The sequence below is a fragment of the Dipodomys spectabilis genome, unplaced genomic scaffold (genome assembly GCF_019054845.1).
Source record: "Dipodomys spectabilis isolate Male_0828 unplaced genomic scaffold, ASM1905484v1 ptg000163l, whole genome shotgun sequence".
In the NCBI taxonomy this organism is placed as follows: Eukaryota; Metazoa; Chordata; class Mammalia; order Rodentia; family Heteromyidae; genus Dipodomys; species Dipodomys spectabilis.
The window spans coordinates 15,640,799-15,665,915 of NW_024870840.1; the positions used below are offsets into that span (position 1 = coordinate 15,640,799).

The 25,117-nt window shown below is 46.0% G+C and overlaps 1 protein-coding gene across 2 annotated transcripts in view; it reads right to left on the reverse strand.

Annotated features, from left to right (window-relative positions):
- The window catches only part of Nuak1 (NUAK family kinase 1), a 70,536-nt gene that overhangs the window by 24,841 nt on the left and 20,578 nt on the right, over positions 1-25,117 (reverse strand). For both annotated transcript variants that reach the window (XM_042693344.1, XM_042693345.1), the window contains one exon: positions 13,795-13,915. In XM_042693344.1, coding sequence (XP_042549278.1) covers positions 13,795-13,915 — 121 coding nt within the window. The remainder of the gene's footprint in view (positions 1-13,794; positions 13,916-25,117) is intronic.

Consider the following 25,117-nt stretch of genomic DNA (forward strand, 5'->3'; position numbering starts at 1 on the left):
GTAGAAACAAAGACCTCACACCCCCCAGAGTGTGGCCCATCCTTAAAAGGAACCATTGACCTGTCATAAAAGGTGGAGTCACTTGCTCACATAGACACAAGGACTGTTCCAGCGATGGGATTTTCCTCTTCCCAACTGGTTGACTTGCCACCATGGAGACAGACAGGCAGGGAACAATCTAGTTCTATTCAGCCCAATACAACCAACTCTTTCCCATGTGGCTTCCATCAGGAAGGTCTAGTAGAGACTCCCTCTAAAACACATCACAAGTCCATGCACCTGCATCTTCTCTACAAGCCCGGCAGGTGGGTCTTCACCTCCTCTCTCACCACTGTGCTGACTGGATTGTGTGAGGGCTCTGCACAGCACCACAGGCACATTCTCCAGAACATTCCCCACAAAGCCATCTGGAGGAGAAAGTGTGCCATGACCAGACACAGGTAGGATGTTTGGAAAGTGCCAAGTCCTGTACATGACCGCCCTTGGACAGCTAGTCCTTCACTCAGTTCTACAGGTAACCTGGGCCACATCACATTCCTGCTGACACCAAGAACAAATCTGGACTCAGCCTGGGAAATCCTGGATGAATGAAAGGACACCTGAGTGATTTAAAAAAAAAAAAATCACCTCTCATCATCATGGCTGAGCAGCCTGATCAGAGAATTGAATCAGCCAAGCCTGGCTCTGGGACACCACCTGTCACCCTCGCAGGAAGGAACACAGTCTCATAATCATAACCCTACATGTAACCTGGCAGGACCTAAATGTAGATGCTGCGTTCTAGACCGGAAGCAAGAGGATTCGTCAAGGAGGCTATGTGAGATTTGAGGTGTTCTTGAGCTCTTCCTTAACGTCAGTAACACATATTACAGGCCTACTATGTTCCAGCTCTGGGAGAAGAAGCTGACTGGGTGCAGCTAAGTTCACCATAATTACCATGGTCACAGAGGCACAGGCTGTGCCAGAACTGGTCTCGGACAATCTGATGGCAGACTCCCAACTCTCAGCCCTTCTATTACCATTCCACAGACAACAATCAATCTCCTCACCAAGCTAATGAGGCTAAAACTTTCCAAACACAGGGAGCTCGCCATCAGCGCAGTGCCTTGGCCAGTGCTCAATACACAGAAGCTATTCTCATCATTCCTTCACCTGCCTCTAGGGCAAAACAAAATCCTAAGAGTTCTCCTTGCCAGCCAGCATCCTTTGAAACATGCCACGCATGTTGCAGAACCACAGCGTTTTCACGTAGGAAGGGACTAGTGATTATACTTTTTCCAGAATAGCCCAGGATGTTAATGTATAAGAGCAACGCCTTGGGAACTCGCACTGAAGAATAACCAGCTTCTGATCCTTCAGCCCAGAGCTCCCTGCCCGTGGCTCAGGCCACTGTTAGCCAGCGAGGTGGTAGGAACACTCTTAGCCATTCTTCTGGCAAAATGGGCCCCTTCCCTCGGGCACTTTTACAACTGGTTATTTATAAGCCCAGAAGTCTTGTCTGTGTTTATGTTATTAGTCACTAAGCAAAAGCCTATTTTCCACCACTTGGGAAGGGTTTCCTTTCTGAAAAATGAAAGCTTGTGTCTCTTGGCCAGACAGCTTTACCCAGAAGGTCAGTGGCTCTAGATTGGTAAGGAAAACTATGGCCCTTGACATATCAAGCCTACCAGGAAACTGAATGCCATGAATAGAAACTTAGCTCAGCCTGGACAGCCCACAGCACTGGGCCAAGGCCCATGTGGCCCAAAGCCGAAAAGCAACGATGTTTCATTAAGCATCTACTGTGTGGATGCCATTGGGGAATCATGAAAGAAGACCACCAGTCAAGAGAAGGAGGGAAGGAGTTGGAGGAGAACTACCAGCCACTTCCAGATGCCAAGGAAGAAAAGAACAACAAGAGGGCAATAGATGACACACCAAGACCTTGGAATGCCCTCTAGGAGATACTGGACCATCAGACAGGTGACCAAACATTTCCAAGAACAATCCAAAAGATGGAAAAACAAGAGCCAGGGTGGTATCCGAGATCCTACATCTATTCAGGGCTCACGTCTCCCCAAGAGACATTTCAGACAGTGAATACATTGAACGTCAGCCAGAAACTTTGTCAAATTTTGCCATTTTGGAATTTAAAAAGAAACAGAACATACAGTATAAACTCTCTGTGACTGGCTCCAACAGTCCAACGTTTATGAGAATAATCCATCTAGTCCCATGTAGTTGAAGATAGTTCATTATCACAGCTGTAGATTATTCCACTATGTGATTCTATCTTGATTTGTTCAACCACTGGACTGCTGACTTGACATTTGAGCTGTGTGTATCTGAAGAGTCATTATGAAGAGTACTGTCATGAGCAATACTCATGCATCTCTACAGTTGCTGTTGCTAGGGTTTTTAGCCAGCACAGTAGTGCATGTCTGTAATCCCAGCTACTCAGGAGACAGAAGGACTTCAGTTCTGAGTTTAGCCAGGCAAAAAGTTCAAAGCCCTGTCGGAAAGACAAACTAAAAAACCAAAAGGAGCAGACGTGTGGCCCACAGGACCAGCCTAGCACGTGTGAGGCCCTGAGTTCAATCCCAGGATGCAAAAAAAAAAAAAGTCAATGTTTTTCCCACAACTCTCCAGCACCCATTTTCCCTCCTTGCACTGTCCTCTGTGAAGATTCTCCTTGCCTAAAACACTCCATAGCCTTTTCTGAAGAATGCCTTTTTATCAGCCTACTTGAAGCTTTGAGCATTTTTCTGTGTGTCACAGCAGATACAAAAGCAGCAGAAGACACAGTCTTCACTCTCAAGGAGTTGGTTCTTAGTTGGAAATGACTAGAATACAGGATCCTACCCATGTATTCCAGACTTCTAGTGTACCTAGATGATCAAAGACCCATGAGATGACGCTATAGGTCCTAGAAACGATTCCTAGCAAAAGTAGCCTTCACTTGGGTTGAATGAGATAATTTTACCACTGTGTCTGCATACCCCAAATAGCCAAACTCTCACCTTTTTTTCCTCTGTCAAAGGCCTTCCTCCTTCCCAACTTGAATTACTTTTCTTGTTTTCCATTTATTTTCCATTTCCAGGGAGCATGGGGGCTGGTAGCAATGGCTATCAGAGCAATGGCTACTTTTCCAAGTTAATCCTGAATTTCATCAGATGTTTGCTCTGAAAGTCCAGTTCTGCCCTCTGATTGTCTGACTTTCACAGCCACACCCATTACCCGACTTCTAATAATTCCCTCCTGCTGTCTTCCGGTTAAAAACAGAACTTGTACAATGTGACACAATGTATATTATAAGAAAAACAAAGCCGGGCGCTGGTGGCTCACACCTGTAATCCTAGCTACTCAGGAGGCTGAGATCTGAGGATCATGGTTCAAAGCCAGCCCGGGCAGAAAAGTCTGTGAGACTCTTATCTCCAATTAACCACTAGAAAACTGGAAGTGGCGCTGTGGCTCAATTGGTAGAGCACTTGCCTTGAGCTAAAGAACACAGAGACAGCGCCCAAGCCCAGAGTTCAAGCCCCACAACCGACCAAAAAGAAAAACAAAAGAAACACAATGCTCTGCCCTGGGAGAGATGAAAGACCTCTCTGCGATCTAAGTAAGTAATTTATCCAGTACAGGATTTACTCTTCCAGAGCTTCCTCCCCAGAGCTAAACGCCAAATACCTCAGGGGCTCCCAGCTTCTGTGTTCCTGAGTCTGGAAGCCCAGTGTGGTGAGGGTGAGAAAATTCAACTAGACTGGGAGTTCCCCTACCGTCACAGCTGAGTCACTCATTCTGTTTCCTGATTTGGACAATACAAGACTTTCTAGTTCAGACAATGTCTTCAAAAACCAAACCATTTTTTGGCTATTGGAGAGGCAGGAGGGTCACGTGATGAGGGAGGTCACATGATGGAAGCCACATGAGAGGGGCACATGACACTGGTCACGTGGTGGAGGTCACATGATAGTGGTCACGTGCGGGGGGGGTCACTGTCAGTGGGTCACGTGACAAGAGGGTCGCATGACTAGAGGGTCATATGATCGAGGGTCATACAAACTTAGTTTCTCCCAGAACGTTGCTGTAGCTCAGCCACCTTGCCAGGGTGGGAAGCCAAACCTGTATGTATCATAGAGCGTGTTGTAGCCACTGCCTGACCTCACAGCAAGGTATCAACGGGAAGCAGTTCAGAGCTGGGACCTTGGAGTCAGGCACTCCTGGGTTCTAATCGAGGCTTTGCCTCCTTGGCGAGAGAGTTAGCTTTTCTGTGCCTCAGTGCCTTCACTTGCTGAAACCAAACCTCTGCCTGTGTCCCACTAAGCAACACGCAGAGCAACGAGAACGTGAAGAGGAGTTCGCTGTGACAACCCAGCAGCAGGTTTCCTGTAAGAAAGGGGTCAGAGCCAGGATTTGTGATCTGTGTTCACAGAATGCACACCAGGGACCACACGTGTGACTTCAAGAAGTGTGTGGTGCATGATGAAAAGAGGTGGAAGAATGGTGAAGATGGTGAACCAACATGGCTTTGCCCGGTCCACCCAAAGGCTGAGCTGCCAGCAAGCCTGGCTCCCTTCACTAGGATCCCCACTTTAGTCTCCAGCACCGTTCAAAGTATGCATCTGTCAATCTCAAAGTCCCTAGATGGCCTACGACTGTCAGAAATTGCAGCCCAACTGAAGCAGCCCAAGTTCCCCAGTCAGATTCTGCAGGTTAAAGTGATGGCTCGTCCAATCCCCCATCCATGTCCATGGACAAGGTCATCAGAGAGACCTGTTAGCATTATCCCCACCTTTGGTCCTCAGCTCCACACAGACCTGAGCTCCTCCCTGCCCTGGAGTTCCCACTGTACAGCTGACCACTCCCTGTCTCCGCCCAGACCCAACTGAGCACCCACCCACCTCACTTCCTGCCCCCAAACTTCCTGCTACCTGGATAGGGACAGGTGCCGGGTGCTCCCTCTTCAGAGAAATATGGCCCCTCTAATAAACCTTCTAATAATCTTTCTGGTGTGCCTGCTTGCCTTCAGGTGGTCCTCTGGGATGGACTTGAAGGATCCTTTCAAGATCCATCTTGCATATTCTCTGAACCCTCCTAAATAGACACTATAACCACCTAAGCAAACTCTGCAGGCAGGCAATTGCAGCCCATTCCAACAGGCCCTCCATTAGATGCAGAACAGTTCTTTTTTTTTTTTCTTTAAAAATTTTTGCTTCAAGTACAAGTGGTATTATTTAAGGCACTGAAAAAATACTGAATTCCAGGAAACCCAAGAGGGTGAGGCAGCCCAGCCGGGGAGTAGCGTTAGTTTTTACTTGTTTTATTTCTAATCTCTGGCCTCTAGAAGAAAAAAATAAGGGAAGAAAAAAAATGACTTGGGTGTAATCAAAGGAAAACAATGAAAATAATACACTTGAAGGCCAAATAGCTAACTTCATAGGAAGCTCGTTAGAAATGTGGCTGGACAGACTCATAGCCAAAGAGCTTGTGACGGTAATTAAAAAGGAAGAAAATTCTGGGCCTGGCTTATTAACGGCGTGAGTCCTCTTGCATTTGCGTCCAGTCTTGAGGGACTTTGTGGGGAGCTTGTGAATCTGGCAGCAGAGTGTCTGTTTAAATGCTCCGCAGTTTGCGATGGGTTCAGAAGAGAGAAAACAGAAGGATAATACACCTCATTGCCAAGTTCAACAAACAGGCCCTAGGTCTCTGAGGAGGGGAGCAACCAAAGGGCTAGTGATGTCGACCCAAGGTGTCACTCACTGTCCCTTGGTGACCACTGCCAGAAACACATTCTGGAATCCACTGATAACAAATGATCAGACCCAGACAAACTCTCCAGCAATGTTCTCATACTCTTGGTCAAAGGAGTATGAGAGTCAGTCCGTACTTCTTAGCCTGACAAATACATTAGAATCCTTGAGGGTGACACTAAGGCATAATCATATTCTGCAAATTTCTCACGAAAGTCCAGTGTGGACCTAGCATTTAAAATCACAGATCTGGAAGATAAGGCCCCAGTCATTTCTTCCACCACTCCTGATAGAACTTTCTACTCTAGAGCTGGGAGCTAGGGACTTATGCCTTTAATCTCAGGCAGCTGAGATCTGATGATCATGGTTCAAAGCCATCTCTGGCAGGAAATCCATGAAGCTCTTTCTCCAATAAACTATGCAGAAAAATCCAGAAGTGGTGCTGTGGCTCAAGTGTAGAACATTACCCTTGAGCAGAAGCTGAGGGACAGCATCCCAGGCCTGAGTTCAAGACCCAGGACTGGCACCCAAAAACAAAACAAAAAAATTCTACTCCAGCCAGAAAAGACTTCTCACTCATTCCTAAGTATCACATCAAGAATAATCAATATCAGCCAAGCATGGGTGGCTCACGCCTGTAATCCTAGCTACTCAGGAGGCTGAGATCTGAGGATCATGGTTCAAAGCCAGCCTGGGCAGGAAAGTCTGTGAGACTCTTATCTCCAATAAAGCAGTAGAAAACCAGAAGTAGCACTGTGGCTCAAGCGGTAGAGCGCTCACCTTGAGATGAAGAGCTCAGGGACAGCGCCCAGGCCCAGAGTTCAAGCCCCACAACCAACAAAAATAATAATCATAATCAATATCATATACTGAACTTGACCCCAGCATTCTGCTTAGTGATTTTATTCATTAGCACATCTAATCTTAGAGTCTTATCCAGAGAATAGCTAGGTAATGGTCCATTTTACAGATAAGAAAACTGAGTCTCAGAGAGTTTAGTCAACTTAGCCTATTTGGAAGATAAATTACATACTTGCCTAACTAGTAGTTCCTGAAATATAAGGGTTCAATGATTTTTGTAAAAAAGCTTATAACCTTTAAATAGTTGTACAAAGGGGCTTTAATTCAACATGTTAGGTTTGTTTTATTTTTTAAGAGTTTTTGGGGCTTGAACTCTGGGCCTGGGCACTGTCTTTGAGCCCCTTTTGGCTCAGGGCTAGTGCTCTACCACCTGAGCCACAGTGCCACTTCCAGATTTTTCTGTGATTAATTGGAGATAAGAGTCTCACAGACTTTAGTGCCCAGACTGAATTCAAACCATGATTCTCAGATCTCAGCTTTTTGAGTAGCTAGAATTACAAGCATGAGCCACCAGCGCCTGACTCAACATGTTAGTTTATGAGTACAATGTACCTTGATCAACATTACCCCTTCTATTATTCTCCCCCATCTCTCCCAATCCCACCCGTCCCTCCAAGTTACCTGTCCATCTTCAATTGAATAATATGACTAATTTTCCCATCCTTCTTCTCTCCATGAGTCTTCCCTTCCCCTTGATCTCCCACAAATACAATATTTTCTTTTGCAAAACAACTCATAATTAATGAACAACTAAACAAGCAAATACTGAGAATTGTAGGTAGTACTAATACCACAGATCTTGTTAGATGTCAGCCATCCTTATTATGGCCCTGCCTAAATTAGAGCTCTCTTGTAAATTTTGTTGCCTGAGAACCCTGGATGAGCGCACTGAAGCCAAAGAGATGTAAATGGATGCCACTATTTCTAAACAAGGTATGTAAGAAATGTGGCACCATTTGGTTTCTACCTTGCTACAAAAGAGTTTCTCTAACACCACAGTTGTCACTCTTGAGCATATACCTGTGGCATTACCTTGCATGCCAACTGATGCTAATTTTGCTCATCCTGGGTCTCCCTTTGAGAGAACTGCTGCTCAGATGCATCACTCAGGAAGTTCACTGGGAGTCTTGCCATTCTATTTCCCAAGGGCAAAGGGTAGAATAGGCACACTTAGATCCTCTGCTGGACTCTGCTGAAACATCTTCCACCGTTCCGACTAAAGCTTCTCTGCAGACACCCTGACTCTTGATTTCTCCTCTGCTCTTCTGGATTTTTAAAGACCCTGACTTAATGTCTCTCTCTTTCACCTGTAGGACTTACCAGATGGAGGGGTGAGGGTGAGGTTTTCCTAGCCTGCTGTGTAACAAAGGTGGGTATCCCCTGCATTTTGTTAGGTTGGGGCTCCTAAGCTTTCAAAGAGGGAAATGTGATGGGGGAGGGGAGACAGTTTGCCTTTGATGTTTGAACTCAGCCTGAAATCAAAACCTCAGGCAAAACCTTTTTATCTCCTCCATCCTAGGCAACCAAGTTGAAAGCTTCCAGCAGGAACTTCCTTTTCAGCTGGATTCCCGACCCCCCCCCCCAAATTGTCAATTACCTCCCTGCTGAGTGAATTGAATTCTTTGGAGTAATCACACCTCTGAGATGCTGTGGGAGATTTCTGTCTGCTCTCCTGATTGGGTTACCCTAGAATTTCACACCACACAGCCTGTGTCTGGCTTCTTATTGACTTTGCCTTAGGAGTCAGTGATGGCTTGCTTCTAACCTAGAGTTGACAAATTTGAGAGTAAATCACCTTCACCCCATGGGTCAATAAGACAGTTAACCCCAAGCTCTTGGACCCAGAAAGACACATTTGAAAGAAATTACTTTTGCAGAGCTGGTAAAGACCAGAGATCACTCAATGAAGTTACAATTTTATGGGCCCATTGGCATTGTGAATGATCTATAAATAACTTCTATTTTCACAGTGTTCTGCCGTTGAGAAAACACTTGGCCTGTGAGGTTATGAGATGTGAAGGCCTCAAGATTTCTTCCTGAGATGTGAACAGAAAGATTTCCAACAATCCTTACAGAGCTGGGGGAATTCACATTCTCAGAATGCCAGGATCTCTGCATTATGGCACCTAAGAAAATAGTCACCTTCAGCAAGAACTGAACACCAAAGACCCTGGTCAGTGCTAGGACTTCGGCAAGCCTCTGTCTAAATTCCAAAGTCCAATTCACCATTTACTACTTGGTATAACTTTAGAAAGAATTTTTGTCTCTAAACCAACACTTTTCCCATAAAATAGGAAGTGTTAATAGTTCATATTTCATAAGGGTTTAAATTAGGTAGTATGTATACTTCCTATCACTGAGGCAGCTCCTAACCATCAGTATTGTCTTACATATGCTATAAATTATATATAAAAAAATAGATGCGTATTCCATGTAAATATAATTGCTTCTAAATAGTAATCTAACAACACTTCCTCCTTAAAACCTTCCAGTAGCTCTCCATTGTTCCTGATGTTGGATCTACACCCCTTCCTCTAACTCGTGTGGTCCATATCTGGCTCTCTCCTAAGTCCTGTCTCTTCTTCCTCCTCCTCACCTTTCTTCAAGCTTTCCTTCCCTTTCCCCGTCACTTCTGTCAACATAAGCTCTTCCTTCTTCAGTACATCTGCTTGTGCTGTTGTTCCTTTTGCCTGGAAGGCCTAGCTTAGACATTGTTTCCTTCAGAACTTGCCTCAAAAATCAGTTGGCCAAGCCAAACATGGTGGTACACTCTAGTAATCCCAGCTACTTAGTAGGTGGAAGCAGAAAGAGTTCCAGGCCAGTCCAGACAAAGTGAACAAGACCCAGTTAAGAAAGGGAGGGAAGGAGGAAGGGAAGGAGGCTCAAGCAGTAGGAATGCTTATCTGAAAGAAGGGAGGGGGATGCAATTGCTTAAAAATCATTCAGCTCAGAAGTGAATCAGAAAGACCTTCCTGACCACCTCATCTGCTCACATGGTTGACTTTTCTTGAAGGTCAGAAAGTTGCCCTGGAAAGATTGCACTTGCTTTGTTTGTCCTTTTAGTTCCACTGTTTGAAACAGGGCCTTGTGCACTGTGGGTACTGAGTTCATGTATTTAATGAGTGAATGTCTTTCTTTCCCAGACTAACATCTCCCATTAGTGTAGAACCAGATGGTGCCTACCCCTCATGAAATGCCCAAGTTCCTAAATGCACGGGGTTGGGCAAGCCATTGCTCTGCACGTATGTCAATTATAAAGGTTCTTCCGGAAGAAGAAATTATACTGTTCTTTAAGAGCTTCTATTTACCTGGCTAATAGCCAAATAGCCACTTAGGTGCCTGGCATTAAGTTCCTACTAAGCAAACAAATGCATTTCCCTACTCAACATAGGCTTTTCATTGGCAATGTCACCAATCTGCTTCCAGAAACAAAAAAAAAAAAGGTTCCCTCCATTCTGTGAATGGCAGGGGACCAACAGGCCCTGCCACCATTGCTGCTAGCACCCTTGTCCCTATCACATCGCTGCATACAGGCAGCAAGGTCAGGAAGCAAAGGCCATTCAGAGGTGGCAACAAAGCCAGCAAAGCAAGAGATGACATCAGAAAGCAGAGTCAAGGGATGGGGGGGGGGGGGGGGTGAAAGGAGGGGGGCTTGACCCACAGTGAGTGTCAGGGCCACCAGCTAGCTGTAACATCAAATGTGTTCCCTTTCTTACAACTCATGCTGAAGCCCTAACAGCCACCATTCAAGAGGTGACTCTGAAGACAGCATCTTCAGAGAGATTCTTAAGTTAAAATGAATTCATTAGCATGGACCCTAATCCAGCTTGACTTGGCTATTTAGGACCCAGAGATAAAATGGTCATCTCCAACTCCAGGACAGAAGACCAGGAATGGCTGCTTCCCCTCCTTCCTTCCTAGCTATGTGATGGAAGCCACTAGCATTCACCTTGATCTCAGACTTCGGCCTCCAGAGCTGTGCGAAAATAAGCCCTTCGTCTCTAGTGCTCTGTCCTGGCAGTCCCAGCCAACTAAAATGACAACTGGTTAATCTTCCAGACAGCCCAAGTTTCCGCAATTACAAAATGGAAATACCTGGCCTTGCTGCCTCCCAGGTTTGCTGGAGGGATCCAGTGAGTCTTAGTGTGGGAGATCTTTGGAAACTATAGAGTTCCAACAAAGACGTTAGGATATCTAACTTCACTCACAGAGCTGGATCATGGGGTACTGGTCATGGAACCAGGGGCTTGTGGGGTGACAGTCAGAGGTGTAAGAACTGGACCAGAGCTGTGGCAAGCTCTTTCTCCTGACCCCCAAGTAAAGAAGGAAGCTGCCTACAGTTATTTAATGGACACAGGAGAAACAGAACTTGTATGGGAGAAGGGAAAGAGAACAGAACAGAAACCAGAGAGCTCTGAGAAATTAAAAGCAAACAACAACAAAAATCAACCACATCTCTAAGAGTTTTCTGGATAAAGACAATACGTTTTATTTGGATGATACTGGCAGACCCAGAACACTTCAAGGAAGTGCATTCCCTCTCATTTATGTATATATCAACATCGTCCAAAAGAAATTTCTGCAATACTGAGAATATTCTAGATCTATCCTGTCCAGTATGGAAGCCGCTAGTCACAAGTGGTTACTGATGAAGTATGGTAATGAAGCCATCCTCGTAACAATTACTTTCTGGAGTAGTAGGTGTCTATTACCATTTAATTCTATCTACAGCCCTGGAAGAGAGGTAGGCTTGCATGTCCATTTGATGGTATGGTTACTAGAACCACCATCTTGCTCATCTCTGGTCAGTCTGATGGGCAATATGCAAACACAAGCTATTCCCTGACTCCCTACTGCCTGCTCTAAGGGTTTTACATATTAGGGCCCCAGCTCCTTCCTGAGGCTTTGAAATTTAACTCAAACAGGTAGTCATCTCTAAAGCTATTAAGCAGGGCTTCTTTATGAAGCCTCTAGCAGGGGTCCTACTGAAGCCAATTTGACCATGGCAAGGCAATGTGACTCTTCATTTTTGATGATTAAAAGAAAAAAAAAAGGCCAAATCCAGTAGCTCATGCCTGTAATCCTAGCTACTCAGGAAGCTGTGATCTGAGGATCACAGTTCAAAGCCAGCCCAGGCAGGAAAATCTATGAGACTCTTATCTCCAATTAATGACCCAAAAAAATCCCAAGTAGAGCTACAGCTCAAGTTGCAGAGGTCAAACCTTATGGGAAAACCTTAGGAACAATGCCCAGGCCAGAAACACAGCAATACTCAGAGAGCACAGGACCCACACTGGCCCATACAGTGCAGGACATCTGAACTGTTTTATCATCAATACCAAATTCCATTTTACCAAGTCTTCCCCTAAAATCTCCTTCAAGGTTCAGCCAGGATATCATTCCTCTGCACGAAACATGTAATGCCCAAGGGTGCCAGAGTGCACTGCTCACATGTCTACATAATACTTTTTTTAAAAATTAAACTCAGGGTCTTACATATGCCAAGCAATTGGTCTACCACCAAGCTACACTGCTAGCCCTATACTCATTTCTCATACTGCCTTGTACCATGCCATAATTATACGATACATATCAGTTCATCTTTCATAACCTCACTTAACAGGAGGCTCAACAAGAAATAAGACACCAAGTAGAACAATGGTGCTCAAGCTTGTTAAAACAGACTGCCAGTACTATCTCCAGAGTTTCCTGTTCCGTGGTCGCCAGTGAGTCCTGAGAGTATGCACGTCTATCATCTCAAGCAATGGTGAACTATTGACCCAAGGTCTACAAAATTAAGAACCAATGTAAGATGTGTGTGAATACATAATTGAGTGAATGGAAATTTCCCTTTAAAATCTTATTCACTGAGGGCTCCAAAAATGAGCTTCAGAAAGATCAGGACAAATGATATGACCAACCTTTACTTCTAGATAGGAAGTAAAAATAGAAACAGCAAAGGAGGGGAAAACGGACCAAAGATCAGGGAATCAGATGAAGGAATACTAAAAGTAAGACATTTTGAAACCATCGTCTGGTTTCCTTTTAGACCTACCTGATAATTTATGATCAGATCAGAAATTAAAAAGAGGTTCATTTTTATTGACTCAACCACATCTTAAAAAATATTCTGGGCAATATTTGGACTCAGTAAGTCCAAAACTAGGAAATTTTCATAAGAAACTAATCAGAAATGAATGTCAAAATGATGTACAAGAAGAGTCAATAAAAGCCCTGTTTATAATAACCAGAAAGTTGGAACAACTTAAATGCTTGGCAAAAAGGAATTAGATTCAATAAACTATGGTATGTCCATAAATGGAATATTATAACATCTTTTAAAATGTCTTTATGGGGAATATTTATTGACATAGGAAGAGATACATGATATAACAAATTCTTTTTAAAAAGCAAGCTAAAAAGCAGTATAAATGTTATCATCTAATTCTGGATAAAAACCACATTGAGAAATAGAGAAATAGATTGAAAATACAGATAACATAGTCATATAACAAACTGAGAGATGTCATGTCTTTCAATCATTTCTATAATAAATACACATTGCTTGTGTGATTGTTTCCAGGATATTAAAAAAAATTACAGGCTGTGGGAGGTTTACATTTTTTTTTTTATTTCTTCCCCTGACGGATCAGAGATGAACTGAAGCATGAGCATTTTTATAAGCTTTTCTCCACCCTGTGCTTTTATAAACACCAACTACGACCTGAACTCCAGCTAGAAGCATCTGCAGCACTAACCCTCTTTCGGGATGCTTTCTGGACCTGTTTCAGACTTCATTCCCAACTCAAAGAGCCTCACTTTCCCTCCTACTACCAGCAAAGGGATCGGCTTCAGGGAATGACACTGACAACTGTTGCTGGTCACCCAGCAAGTAGTGAGTTTTCAGAGACCAGTAGCTACCTCAAACACTAGCTTTCAGTAAGGCAGGTTGCTTAGCAACCACCAGGGAACTGGGAAGAGAGAAGCAGACAGCTGCCAGTGATGTTTTATGACTCAAATAAACTGCCCTATGTGTGTCTGGTTGCATTCAAGGTAACCAAATAGATAACACCAGGCTATTTTTGCATCATGAGGCAAAACGTTTGGCTCCTGCCCAGAAGGGCAATTACCTAAAAGTTTTGGCAGCTCCCACGGTATGAAAAATGGTAACTAATACAGGAGTGGGGGAAAAAAAATCACTGACCTTCATAAATACTGATGATATGAGGATGGCTGAGGGATGACATGATCTCGATCTCTCGTCTGATGTGAACCATGTCTTGTTCATCCTTAATTTTGTCCTTACGGATGGATTTTATAGCAACCTATAAAGTCAGGAAATGAAATGTTACTCAGAGAACTAAACAGATGCAAATCAGCTATTGAGAGAGTTTGGAAAATAAATACAGATGTTATTTGTTGGCAGAATGGACAATCATCAAAACAAAGCTTCGAAATACCCTCCTTGTCATGTCCTTTATTTGTAGTAAAAACACCCTTCACTTGCAATAGAAGACATCAGGTTTTAACAGTCTGAGGGCTGGGCTCCCGGATTTTTTAAAAAAATATTTTTCTTTTTCATAAAGCAGAGTCTGTTTAACGTAGTAAGATTCACTTACTCTGGGAATTCTGATCCTTTGGGGGAAAAGAAAAGAAAAGAAAAGAAATCGTGAGCTCCATTTACAGGGTTATTGATGATGAAACACGGCAAGGTGCTATTTGGGCCACTCAGTTCCACCATGAAACTGCCCACAGTGGCTTTTAAATAAAAATCACATTGGGGCCGGGCACTGTGGCTCACACCTGTAATCCTAGTTACTCAGGAGGCTGAGACCTGAGGATTCAGTTCAAAGCCAGTCCATGCAGGAAAGTCCGTGAGACTCTTATCTCCAATAAACTACTCAGAAAAAGCCAGAAGTGGTACTGTGATCAATTGGTAGAGTCTTAGCCTTGAGCAAAAGAAGCTTAGGAACAGTGTCCAGGCCCTGAGTTCAAGCCTCAGGACCACACACACACACACACACACACACACACACACAATTACATTAAGCCAGGTGCCACTGATTTACACGTGCAATCTTAGCTACACAGGAGGCTGCAAACTGAGGATCACAGTTCGAAGCCAGCCAAGGCAGACAACTCAGAGACTCTTATCTCCAACAAACCAGCAAAAAAAACAGAAGTGGAAGCGTGACTCAAGTAGTAGAGCACCAGCTTTGAGCAAAAAAAGCTAAGAGAGAACCACAGGCCCTCAGTTCAAGCCCCAGTACTGCCATAGAAACAAAAGTCACCTTAAGCACTTTCACCAGCCTATGCTGCCTATATACATTTGCTCAGGAGACAGATCATTCTTCCCTTCCCAGGTACCTTCAACAGCGTGTGACATGACAAACAGGCTTTTCCAGAGACAAACCAGGATAAAACAAAAGGAATGCCAGCTCAGCTCCACTCTGTGCCCAGCCCAGTAGATTCCAAACGCTCCTTGCCAATGGAGTCTGCAAATCTAAACTAGAGAATTGCTAGGCCAGCACAGTGATTACTCAAGAGCAGCTCATAAATAAAAGGGCATTAAGTGACAATAGGAATCTAACAAGGAAAAACACATTTGCCAATGGAGTCATCTTTGCTCATAAACAAGCTCAGTTAGTAATTTCATCCGCCTTGGCTCTAAGAGGGGCAAAAAGTGCATGGGGGAGGGGCACCCAGGGGTCAAAAGGAAAGCTACCAACCAATCCACTGCCATCTCTGAAAGCCTGCTTAAGCTCCCTCCCAATCCGCCGGCCCTCTTGTGACCTCTACGCTCACCTGTACTACTCCTAGGTGAAAGGCAGCTACCCTATGCTTCTGGATGATAAAATCATGCCCTTAACTTACCATCAGAGGAAAGCAAGTAGCCTCTAGCTATACCTTGACTAGCACTGGGCTGACCACAGCCAGCCACAGCAGAAAGGGATTCACATGCCCGTTCGCAGCTTCTGACCCAGCCTGATAAACCAAAACCACTCCTAAAAGATAGTCCTTCTATCCGGGATTCAACAAGAACAGGGAAGTGGTTGTTCCTGATTTTGCTCCCAGAAACCAGGTTAAATCCATCTGAGTTAGGTCTGCTCTTTCTTGTCTCTCTCTCTTGTGCTCTGTCTTGTTCATTCAGTCCCTTTCCTAATCTATGGTTACACCCTGACGCAGGTCTGTACCGGGCTCTATAGTCAAGGGATCATATTCACTGCTCTGGCTCCAGCCCTCACCCTCATGCTTGGCCCCTGGTCTATCTCAGTAAACATTCAGGGCAGGCAGGCAGCAGGTGGAAAGAAAGACAAAGAAGAAGAAAGAAAGAAAAGGCAGGAAGGAAGGAGGCAAGAGGCAAGAAGGGGTGATAGTATTAGGGTAATGGGGATCCAAAAACAGAAGTAGTGGGAATATTCAGGCAAAAAGGACCACCCAACCAAATAATACTGACAACAAAGGTGCACTAGCAAAACATGATCTTCCATTGCTCCAACATGCCCAGGAGGGGCAAAAAAAATGGAGAACGCAGATATGAGACATGGGGATACAGAGCTATGAATCCCGGAGAGGATCATCCATCCTTCCCATATCACAGGAAGACCCCAGCATGGACCCTGTGGTCGATTAAAGGAGGATACACAGAGATGAATGAGCCTTCCAGTTCCAAGGCTCCTTTTCATGGAGCCAGACTCTGGGCTGCCTTGACCCTCACTACAGTCCCATTCAAGAGGCACCAAGAGCAGGACTCACGCCTGTAATCCTAGCTATTCAGAAGGCTGAGGTCTGAGGATCATGGTTCAAAGCCAGCCCAGGCAGAAAAGTCCATGAGACTCTAATCTCCAATAAACCACTGGAAAACCAGAAATGGTGCTGTGGCTCAAGTGGTAGAGCACTCGCCTTGAGTTGAAGAGCTGAGGGACAGTGCCCAGGCCCAGAGTTCAAACCAGACTGACAAAAAAAAAGGCACCAAGAGAATTCTCCTCAAGCTCATGTCAGAAGTCAGCCACCCTGTGAGTGGCAGGCTGCGTTCTGAATCAGGCCTGAATCAGGCCTGCATCCTGGGAATCTGTTTTCAGAGGAAGCAGACAGCAAAACACACACAGGACAAGGAGGATGTAGGTGGCTGTTGGACCAACTCCTACATTCCTCCATAAACTAAAGATGGACCAAGGGTAGAGCCACACACAGATCTGCCCCCCTCCCTTATTTATGCAGCAAGCTGAACTTGGCCTTAAGAAGGCCCTATTGTCAAATTACAATAGGAACACATTCTTTCACCATCTTGGGTCAGTGACATTCTAGCCTAAGAAAATGGGCCCACTGTCATTTCCCTCCCAACAGTCAAACAACAGGCTGATGGTCTCGTGGTGCAACTGCCAGGACACTGCTTCTAGCTGGGCATGAACAGAAAAAGTGCCTACATTCTAATCAGATCCTACTCAGTGCTTCGGAAACTCACAAGAGCTTCACAAATGTTAATAACCAAGCTGGCTTTCCCTCCACAAAAGATGCCCGCTGCTTTTACAATGAATCTTCCTCTGCAAAGGCCAGAGGGCTCATTCTGCTCCTGTTTCAATGGGGTGGTTGGAAAGCAAGAAGAGCCCGATGCTAGACACCACAAAGAGCCATGCCAGTGCCAAGGCTCAGAAGACACTAGATTCCATGTCCTGACAGCCATGAGAACCCACCCAAGGTCAGATAGCCAGCTAATGGCAAGCCAAGAAAACAGTAACGACAGTGATCCTAAAGTTGTCAGTCAACTTCGGCTCCCTGTCACCCCTTGGGGACCCCTCCCAGCCTCCTCTAGTTGACAAAACCACACCTTTTTCTTACACCCTCCCTTCCCATTTATTTTTAAATCACCATTTCTCACCAAGTTTCATTATCTTTCTTTTTTTCACTTGCTTACTGCTTATTAGACCTGTTTTTGTAGGACCCAAAGAATTAGGAATTATTGGGATATTTTTTGTGTTGTTACGTGCCAGTCCTAGGGCTTGAACTTAGGGCATTGTCTCTTTTTTCACAAGGTTAACACTCTACCATTTGAATCACACCCGCACTTCCAGCTTTTTCTGGGGAGTAGGAGGTCTGTTAATAGTAGATAAGAGTCTCAGACATTCCTGCCCAGGCTGGCTTCAAATCACGATCCTCAGATCTCAGCCTCCTAAGTAGTTAGGATTACAAGTGTGAGCCATGGACTCCAAGCTATAGTTGGGACACTTTTTTTAAAGTTTCTCCAAAAAGAAAATCTGTAAACATAGCTCTTATCTTGGTTCCTGAAGCTGGAAGGTAAACTGAACTATCATTGCACAGATAGGATAGCATGAGTTGAGCACATAGCTTTTGAGTCCTGGCTAAAATCATTCTCTAGCTGCGTGACCTAAGTTTCCTCATTCAAGTAGAGAATAAGTACCTGCCTCACAGACTCCTGCAAAGATGACATGTCAGGTGCTTAAGAACATGCCTACGCATATAACTGCTCAGTAAACATGTGCCACTTGCACCCAAAGTGTCCCTTCAGTAAAACCCTTCCTTTCTTCCTCAGAGCAAGATTGAATTACTCCTGGTTCCTCAAGCGACAGGAAGTAGAAGTCTTGAGCATTGGGACCACATTTGTTTCCAAAAATGAATACAGGACATTTCCATCCTGAGCATTTAAATGGTAACCTCATCTGAAAAAAAAATAAAAAAGCTAAGAGTAGCTAGAGGTCATGACAACAGTGTCCAAAGTCAAGTAAGAAGGTAAACACTTGAGCCCCCAAAACAACCCCAGAACCATAGCTCCCCATCCCCAACTCTTCCTTACTACTGCCCCTTTGGCTACACTGGGAAAAAAATTAATAAAATTTGGCTGCTCAGGCTCAAAAGACTTGTCTGAAGATACCCACTCTGCCAGGCACTGGTGGTTCACACTTGTAATCCTAACTACTCAGGAAGCTGAGAGCTGAGGATTGCATTTCAAAGCCAGCCTGGGCAGGAATGTCTGTGAGACTCTTATCTCCAATTAAACACCAAAAAGCCAGAAGCAGAATTCTGGGTCAAGTGGTATCCTTGAGGAAAAACTAAAACAAGCCTCAGGACCTAAGTTCAACCCCTAAGACCATCCAAAAGAAGAAAAAGAAGGAGGAGGAAGAAGGGGAGAAAGAGAAGAAAAAGAGGAAGATGAAGAAGAAAGAAAAGAAGGAAGAGGAGGGGAGGAGGAGGAGTAATTAATAATAATAATAATAATAACCCACTCCATACTTAATGACTGTGGACTATCTATTGACCTATTCTTTTTCTAAGCACCTGCCATGTACCAGTCGATACAGCAGCAGACAGCATGATTCCAATCCAGCCATGGAGGCAGGAAGTGAATCATTACCAAACATTACACCAACAATGAAGAGAATTCCTCCAGTGGCCAGGGCTACCACGGGAACCTGTGCGCCATATCACAGAGAAACTCCCTCTCCAGTCTTCCTCCACTCTCATATCTACGTAGGAAAATGGAGGTAGGCAAAAGGCTCCCCAGGAAGAGATGCCTCAGTGTCTGAAACCACACACACACTCTCCCATCCCCCCGGAGAAGGAAAGATCCACTTCTTTCCTGCGTCATCAGAAGGCCGAGACGGAGAGCACAGGTGTTTGAGCCCGACAGAACAGCCACTGTCATAAATGCTCCCCAGTCTAGACAGCACAGAGCGCCTTATAAAACAGCCAGCTTTTAAATACGGCCACCCTATAGTTTAATGTCGAAACCTTATGTAGCAGCAGACTTGGCCGTGGCCCTCTCATTCCGTCCTGTGATGGCTGATGAGGTAAGAGACCCCGCTCAGCTCAATCAACCCCATTTCTTGCTAAGTCTAATCGGCCTGGCTCTCTTCTTTGGGGGGAGGGGGACAATTTTTTTTTTCCTTTCTTGAATAATCACTGAAAGCCACCTACTCTGAAGCATTCTGGACGGACTCCTCCGCTGCAGCAGCTGTGAAGGCAGAGAGGCTGGTAACTCAGCCAAGGATGGAGAGGGTAGATAGGCCAAGTGAACGTTTCCATCTCCCCACCCCTGCCATGGGAAACAGCCCTCAGTCTCCACATCTGTAAATGGGGTTACCAAGTGCTGCTTCCTGGGGCTGTGTTGAGACATGAGAATCATGGATGTAAAGTACCAGCACCCTGACAGTATTCCCTCAATCCATGATTTTTTTTTAGGGGGTGGGGGGAGGTCAGTCTTGGGGCTTAAACTCTGGGCCTGAGCATTGTCCCTAAGCTCTTTAGCTCAAGACAAGCACTCTACCACTTGAGCCATAACACCTACTTCCAGTTTTCTGGTGATTAACTGGAGGGTAAGAGTCTCACGGACTTTCTTGCCCAGGCTGGCTTTGAATCATGATCCTCAGATCTCAGCCTCCTGAGTAGCTAGGGTTACAGGTGTGAGCCACTGGCACCCAGTTCAATCCGTGATTATAAACAAAGCTTGTGCAGGGGACACAGAGATACAGGGTCCTGGTCCACACTTAAGGAACAAGAAGCCCACAGCAAATCATGTTCCAGGCCTCCCCACCTATAACCCCCAACTCCCCTCACCCTTCCCTGTACAGTAGCAAATGCAGTTTCAAATTAAAAGCTAGTTACCCCCTGAGGAGCCATGAGAAGGTCCTACTCTAGTAAGGGAAGGGCAGGCGGGAGCCTGGGCAGACACTTAAGTGTCTTCTTCTACCCCCAGCCACCCCCCTGGACACTCATTCACTGACACATGTCAAACTGCAGGGGCGTCTCTCAAGTGGGAGTGGCTGGGCGTCTTGTCTTGTCCAAGTGCGCAGTTCTGGATTGGGGCCTGGGATCTGAGATGTCTGCCACGGTCATCATCCTGGGATGTCTCGCGAGCTCCCCGGTGGGGCTGTGGATGCTCATCTAGGAATCCCACTGGTCCCTGGATGGCTTTGTCTTTGGAGCCAACAGAACCACCATTTTTAAAGCCCTGATCAGTAACATTCATGGTAACAATTAATGGACATCTAGAATGTGATGACGGAGTGGGGAGAGTGGGGAGGCAGATCTTACTTTACTAAACCTCAAGTCAAACAAACAGCTAGAACTCCATGAAGGCCAGATGCTCCGAGCACTCCTGAGGCTGTGAAGAGAGGAGGCAGAAGAGCCACATGGCAGGTGACAGACTCCCTAAGGTGCCCCAAGCACCAAGGTCCCTGAAGGAAGGCAAGGGACCATGAGCAGAGCGGAAGCAGCAGCAGCGTGTCATACACACTCAGCATTAGCGTCTTAGTGAGTACAAGCAAGCATCTAATCCCAGCAACCCGGAGCTGGCAACCTCTCTGCCATTCACAAGGTGTGAGCTCACACCTGCCAGAGCCACTGACAGGGCCGCAGGGGGCTGAGTCAGAACAGCATCTTTTCTTTCCACGGGGCCCAGGGCCCCATCAAGTGGTACCAGTGATTGCTTCCTAGACACCACTCCGGCCTAAGGGGTGCCAGGTCCCTCGACGTGGCTTTTACTCAGAAAGCTTCTGTTGGAAATCGGCTCAGTGGTGCCACCCAGGAGGCCATGTGGCAACCAAGGCCCCAAATTACTTCAGTGACCTTTGGCTCTTTGTGGGAGAATCCAGCCAACTCAGCAAGTTGCCAGGATGGAACAGCCCTCCCCCTCCCCCCTCCCCCCCAAGCCAGCTCTGCCCAAGGCACATGTCTCTTTCTCCCTTCCTCCTTGGCCTGTTCATTCATGTTGTGTGGGGTTTTCTTAGGCAGGAACAGGTGGAAGCCGAGAGTTGTGTGCATGGGGTTTGGAGTACAGAGGCCCCAAGGCCAGAAGGTAACTTCTCCTTCTGAGAAGAGCACCCCACCATTGGAAGAGCGCCTGAAAAATATATTCTCCTGGGGCTTGTTTCTCAATCTTCTATTTCCCAAAACTCACATGGGAGATAGAGATGCCTTCGAGGGTGGTGAGGTGTCTCTTGCTATGGAAAATGGGTTCTATTTCCAGAATTCCAATAGCAAGGCCCATTTGTATTTGAACAAGCCAGGACCTGCCCAGAGGCGCAGGCAGGGGACACCTCCCGCCACATGAGTTGCCATTGCTGGCCCTGCACATCTCCTCCACCTGGCCCCTTCAAGGAATGAAAGGAGCAATGGCTGAGAACTCTCCAGACAGACTTCTACTCCCTCAATAGCCCTGGGGCTCATCAACATAAGATAGAGACCATGGATGACCAGGCAAGAACCCAACGAGAGGAGAAATGGAAGTAGAAAGTTAATCACGGGTTACTGTGCCAACAATGAGCCAGTAGCCATCCAAGGACAGGCAGATTCTCTGAGCCAGCATTCTACCCTCGGGTAGGTAGTGAGTACCTACATCAGACTGCACAGATAGGGGAGAAAAGAAGAGAGGAGGCCTGCAGAAGACCCAGTATCACAGAGCTTACGGTGGGGTCCAGGTGATTGTATAGTCTGAGAGGTTTGAGAACTATCATCCTGAGCCAGATTCAGCGTGAACCCTGCCAGCTCCTATTATTCTGGACACTTAAGTATGACGCAGTCATATTACATACTAGATGACAGATGAACGTAATGAGCTGTCTGGGTATAAAAAGGATAATTAAAAACAAGCTGCTTCCTGGAGAAGGCCCCAGTGACCCGGATAATTTACCCCTGGCAAATGGAAAGTTTGCTCCCAGCAAACATTTCCCTCATCCTAGCCCGAGGCAGGCTCAGGGGTGAGGATGACCTCAGGCAGGCCAGGGTTATCTCGCAGTCTGAACATAACCTGGAACACGCCAAGGGCCCTGGGGACACGAGAGAGGTTAACACAGACAATGCTGGGCTCACAGAAAGACTCAAAAATACAAGGCCTGGGAACTGGGACTGGAGTTGCTGCCAAACTGTCATTTATTTTTCACCTTGCACATTTCCAAAAGCCAGATGCATCACCAGAGCAGAAAGCCGAAATCCAAAAATTGCTTTCCTCAAGGTCACGATTGTCCTGAAGAGGGAGGGGAAAGAGTTGAGCCAGAAGCTTGAGGCTCTTCTAAGTTGGATGGCCTCCTCCAGCGACCTCTGACCCAGCAGACGCTGCTGTTCTTAGCACAGCTTAGGTAGAAAGCCCAGGACTGGCAACGTGTTCCTATGAACAGAGTGCTAGCCCCAACCCAAACTGCTAAGAACCCAGCGTGCACACATGGGTTTTCTCAGCACTCCCAGAACTCTCTTCTAAGGAGAGGTCCTCGGAGAATCAAGCCATGAGCTTAGTCTCTCCCTACTTGTAAATGAAGATGAGCTCAGCATGGATGGTGTAGGGATCAGATCGAATTTGCAGAAGGCCAAGGACAGTCATGACTGAAAGAAGTCAAGCCACAGCCAGCATCGCTAACATCCACAGACTTGATAGGTACAGCAATCAAGACCTTTGAGTGTTCTAAGCCAGCCCCTTCCTCGTGGGACAGGTGAGGAATCTGTGTCCCCGGGAGCTTCTGCACAGACCCAAGTTCACACAGCAAACCTGCAACAGGACAGACCCAGCTGCCTCTCCTCCAGGAGTGAGCAAGGAGTCTGAACTAAAAACGCAGGCCCCAGCAGCAGGGCTAAACCTGCTGCACAAAGACTTATTAACATTCATCTCCCAGACAGGCCACGAGGCCCAGGCTGTTGCATTATTAATAACTCGAGATGGGGGAGTGACAGATATCTGTAAGTGCACTGGCAAATTATGACTCGCTTCACAGCCTGGCACATGGCTTCGCCACCGTCTCTTGCCAGGGGAGGCCATACGCTCACATGGAGAGTAGGGAGACGCTGTGTGCAGTTGGCCGCCTTCAGTCCAAAACTTGCTCCAACTGCTGAAGCCTGACTTTAGAACACGCATCCCCCGGAGTTTCTCACCCGTGACTTCTTCATTCACGGCAAATATTGCTTTTAAATATTAACCGCAGGCCGCTACTGGCTTTGGGAACAACAAGCAAAGGATTCAAAAGACAAAAAAAAAAAACCACCTGAGAGGCTCAATCAGATTTCCAAAGTAAAGGGAACTGTCCATGGAGTTTAGCAGGTCTAGGGAGGCAGAAAGAAGAAAACAACGTGTTTGATTCCTTAACAGGCATTTTAACAGGCGGCAAAACCAAGGCATGGTTTTACATTTGAGTTTCTATTTCCACCAGGGCTGATGCCACAGAGAAGGAAAAGAAAAGGAATTGCAAATGATGTTTACTCTCACCAAAGGCCTCTGATTCACAGTCATTCAGGGATGTGTAGGAAGCCTGCAGGCTCAGGGGGGAGATGTCACAAGCCGCAGTCTCTGCCTGGTCTGCCTGTCCCCTCCGCCCTCCGGAGAGCGCCCAGGTGGAGCCTCTGGGCTCATTTCTCGCCTTTCCACAAGTAGCAGCATGCTTGCTTGCTTCTTACAAGAAATTATGCAGAGTTAATAGACTGGTCTGCTCCCCAGCATCTGTCTGGGCGTTTGTCAGCTCCCTAATGAGGGCTCCACAAACCTGCCCCAGGGTGCTTGTAGCAGCGGCCCCTCTGGCTATAAACAGGCAAGCCCAAACAAGGACAATGTGACCCCTCAAATACTGTGCACTCTGTTCTGGTAGGCATTTCCTGCCGCACCATAGGCACCAAGACTTATTCAGTCTTCAGTTGGTTACTCTTGAGAGATTGGGGAAAGGATCTGTGGTCATCAGAGGGACCCAAGGTGTAACCTGAGTGTGCGGAGTGAGCTCAGGCCCCAGGACATTTGCACCTGTCATTTTCTCCGCCAAGCTCCTTCCACATAATATGACCTGCGACTAACTTGGACAGCTGGCCAACACCTCCATATCCTTCCCCTGAGACATGGACCAAAGCTGCCAAAGCTCCCATGACGCACATCTTGGTCGCCTCATCTCAATCTGCTCACTGTTATCTGGAAACTTCATTTGCACCAAGATATCTCTACTTAATTCCCTATGGCAGATCCAGGGTCATGCAGGTCCTAAGGCAGCGTCTATAACAAAGAAGCTGTGGCTCTTACAATGCACCCCAATATTAGAAGTGAGCCAACTTATTCCACCCAGTCTATACCACTCCTGCGGCTGGGTCTTGCTCCATTCTCTCACCTCTCAAGCTCCACTTGTCACTCCCAAATCACTGAGCTTGAACTTCCTGTCTTTCAGAGGAATATAAAAACCGAGTTCACTGCAGGGAGGTTGGAGAATGACTCATAATAATTACAAACAGCAATACTAATAATTACCAGTTATCAAGCTTTAACTAAGTGCCAGGCACTGAGTACCGTTTTTTGTTGTTGTTGTTGTTTTGGTTTTTTTGGGTTCCTTCCTTCCTGCCTTCCTGCATGCCTACTTTCTTTCCTTCTTTCTTTCCTTCCTTCCTTCCTTCCATCCTTCCTTCCTTCCTTTCTTTTTCCCTAAATCTTTCAACCTCTCCTTCATTAAATTCCTTGCAAAAACAATATTATGCCTTCTGTCTCAATGAATATAAATGGAGTCTGAGAAGGTGAAGTAGCATGCCCTTCGCACACGACTAATGAAGAGAGGAGC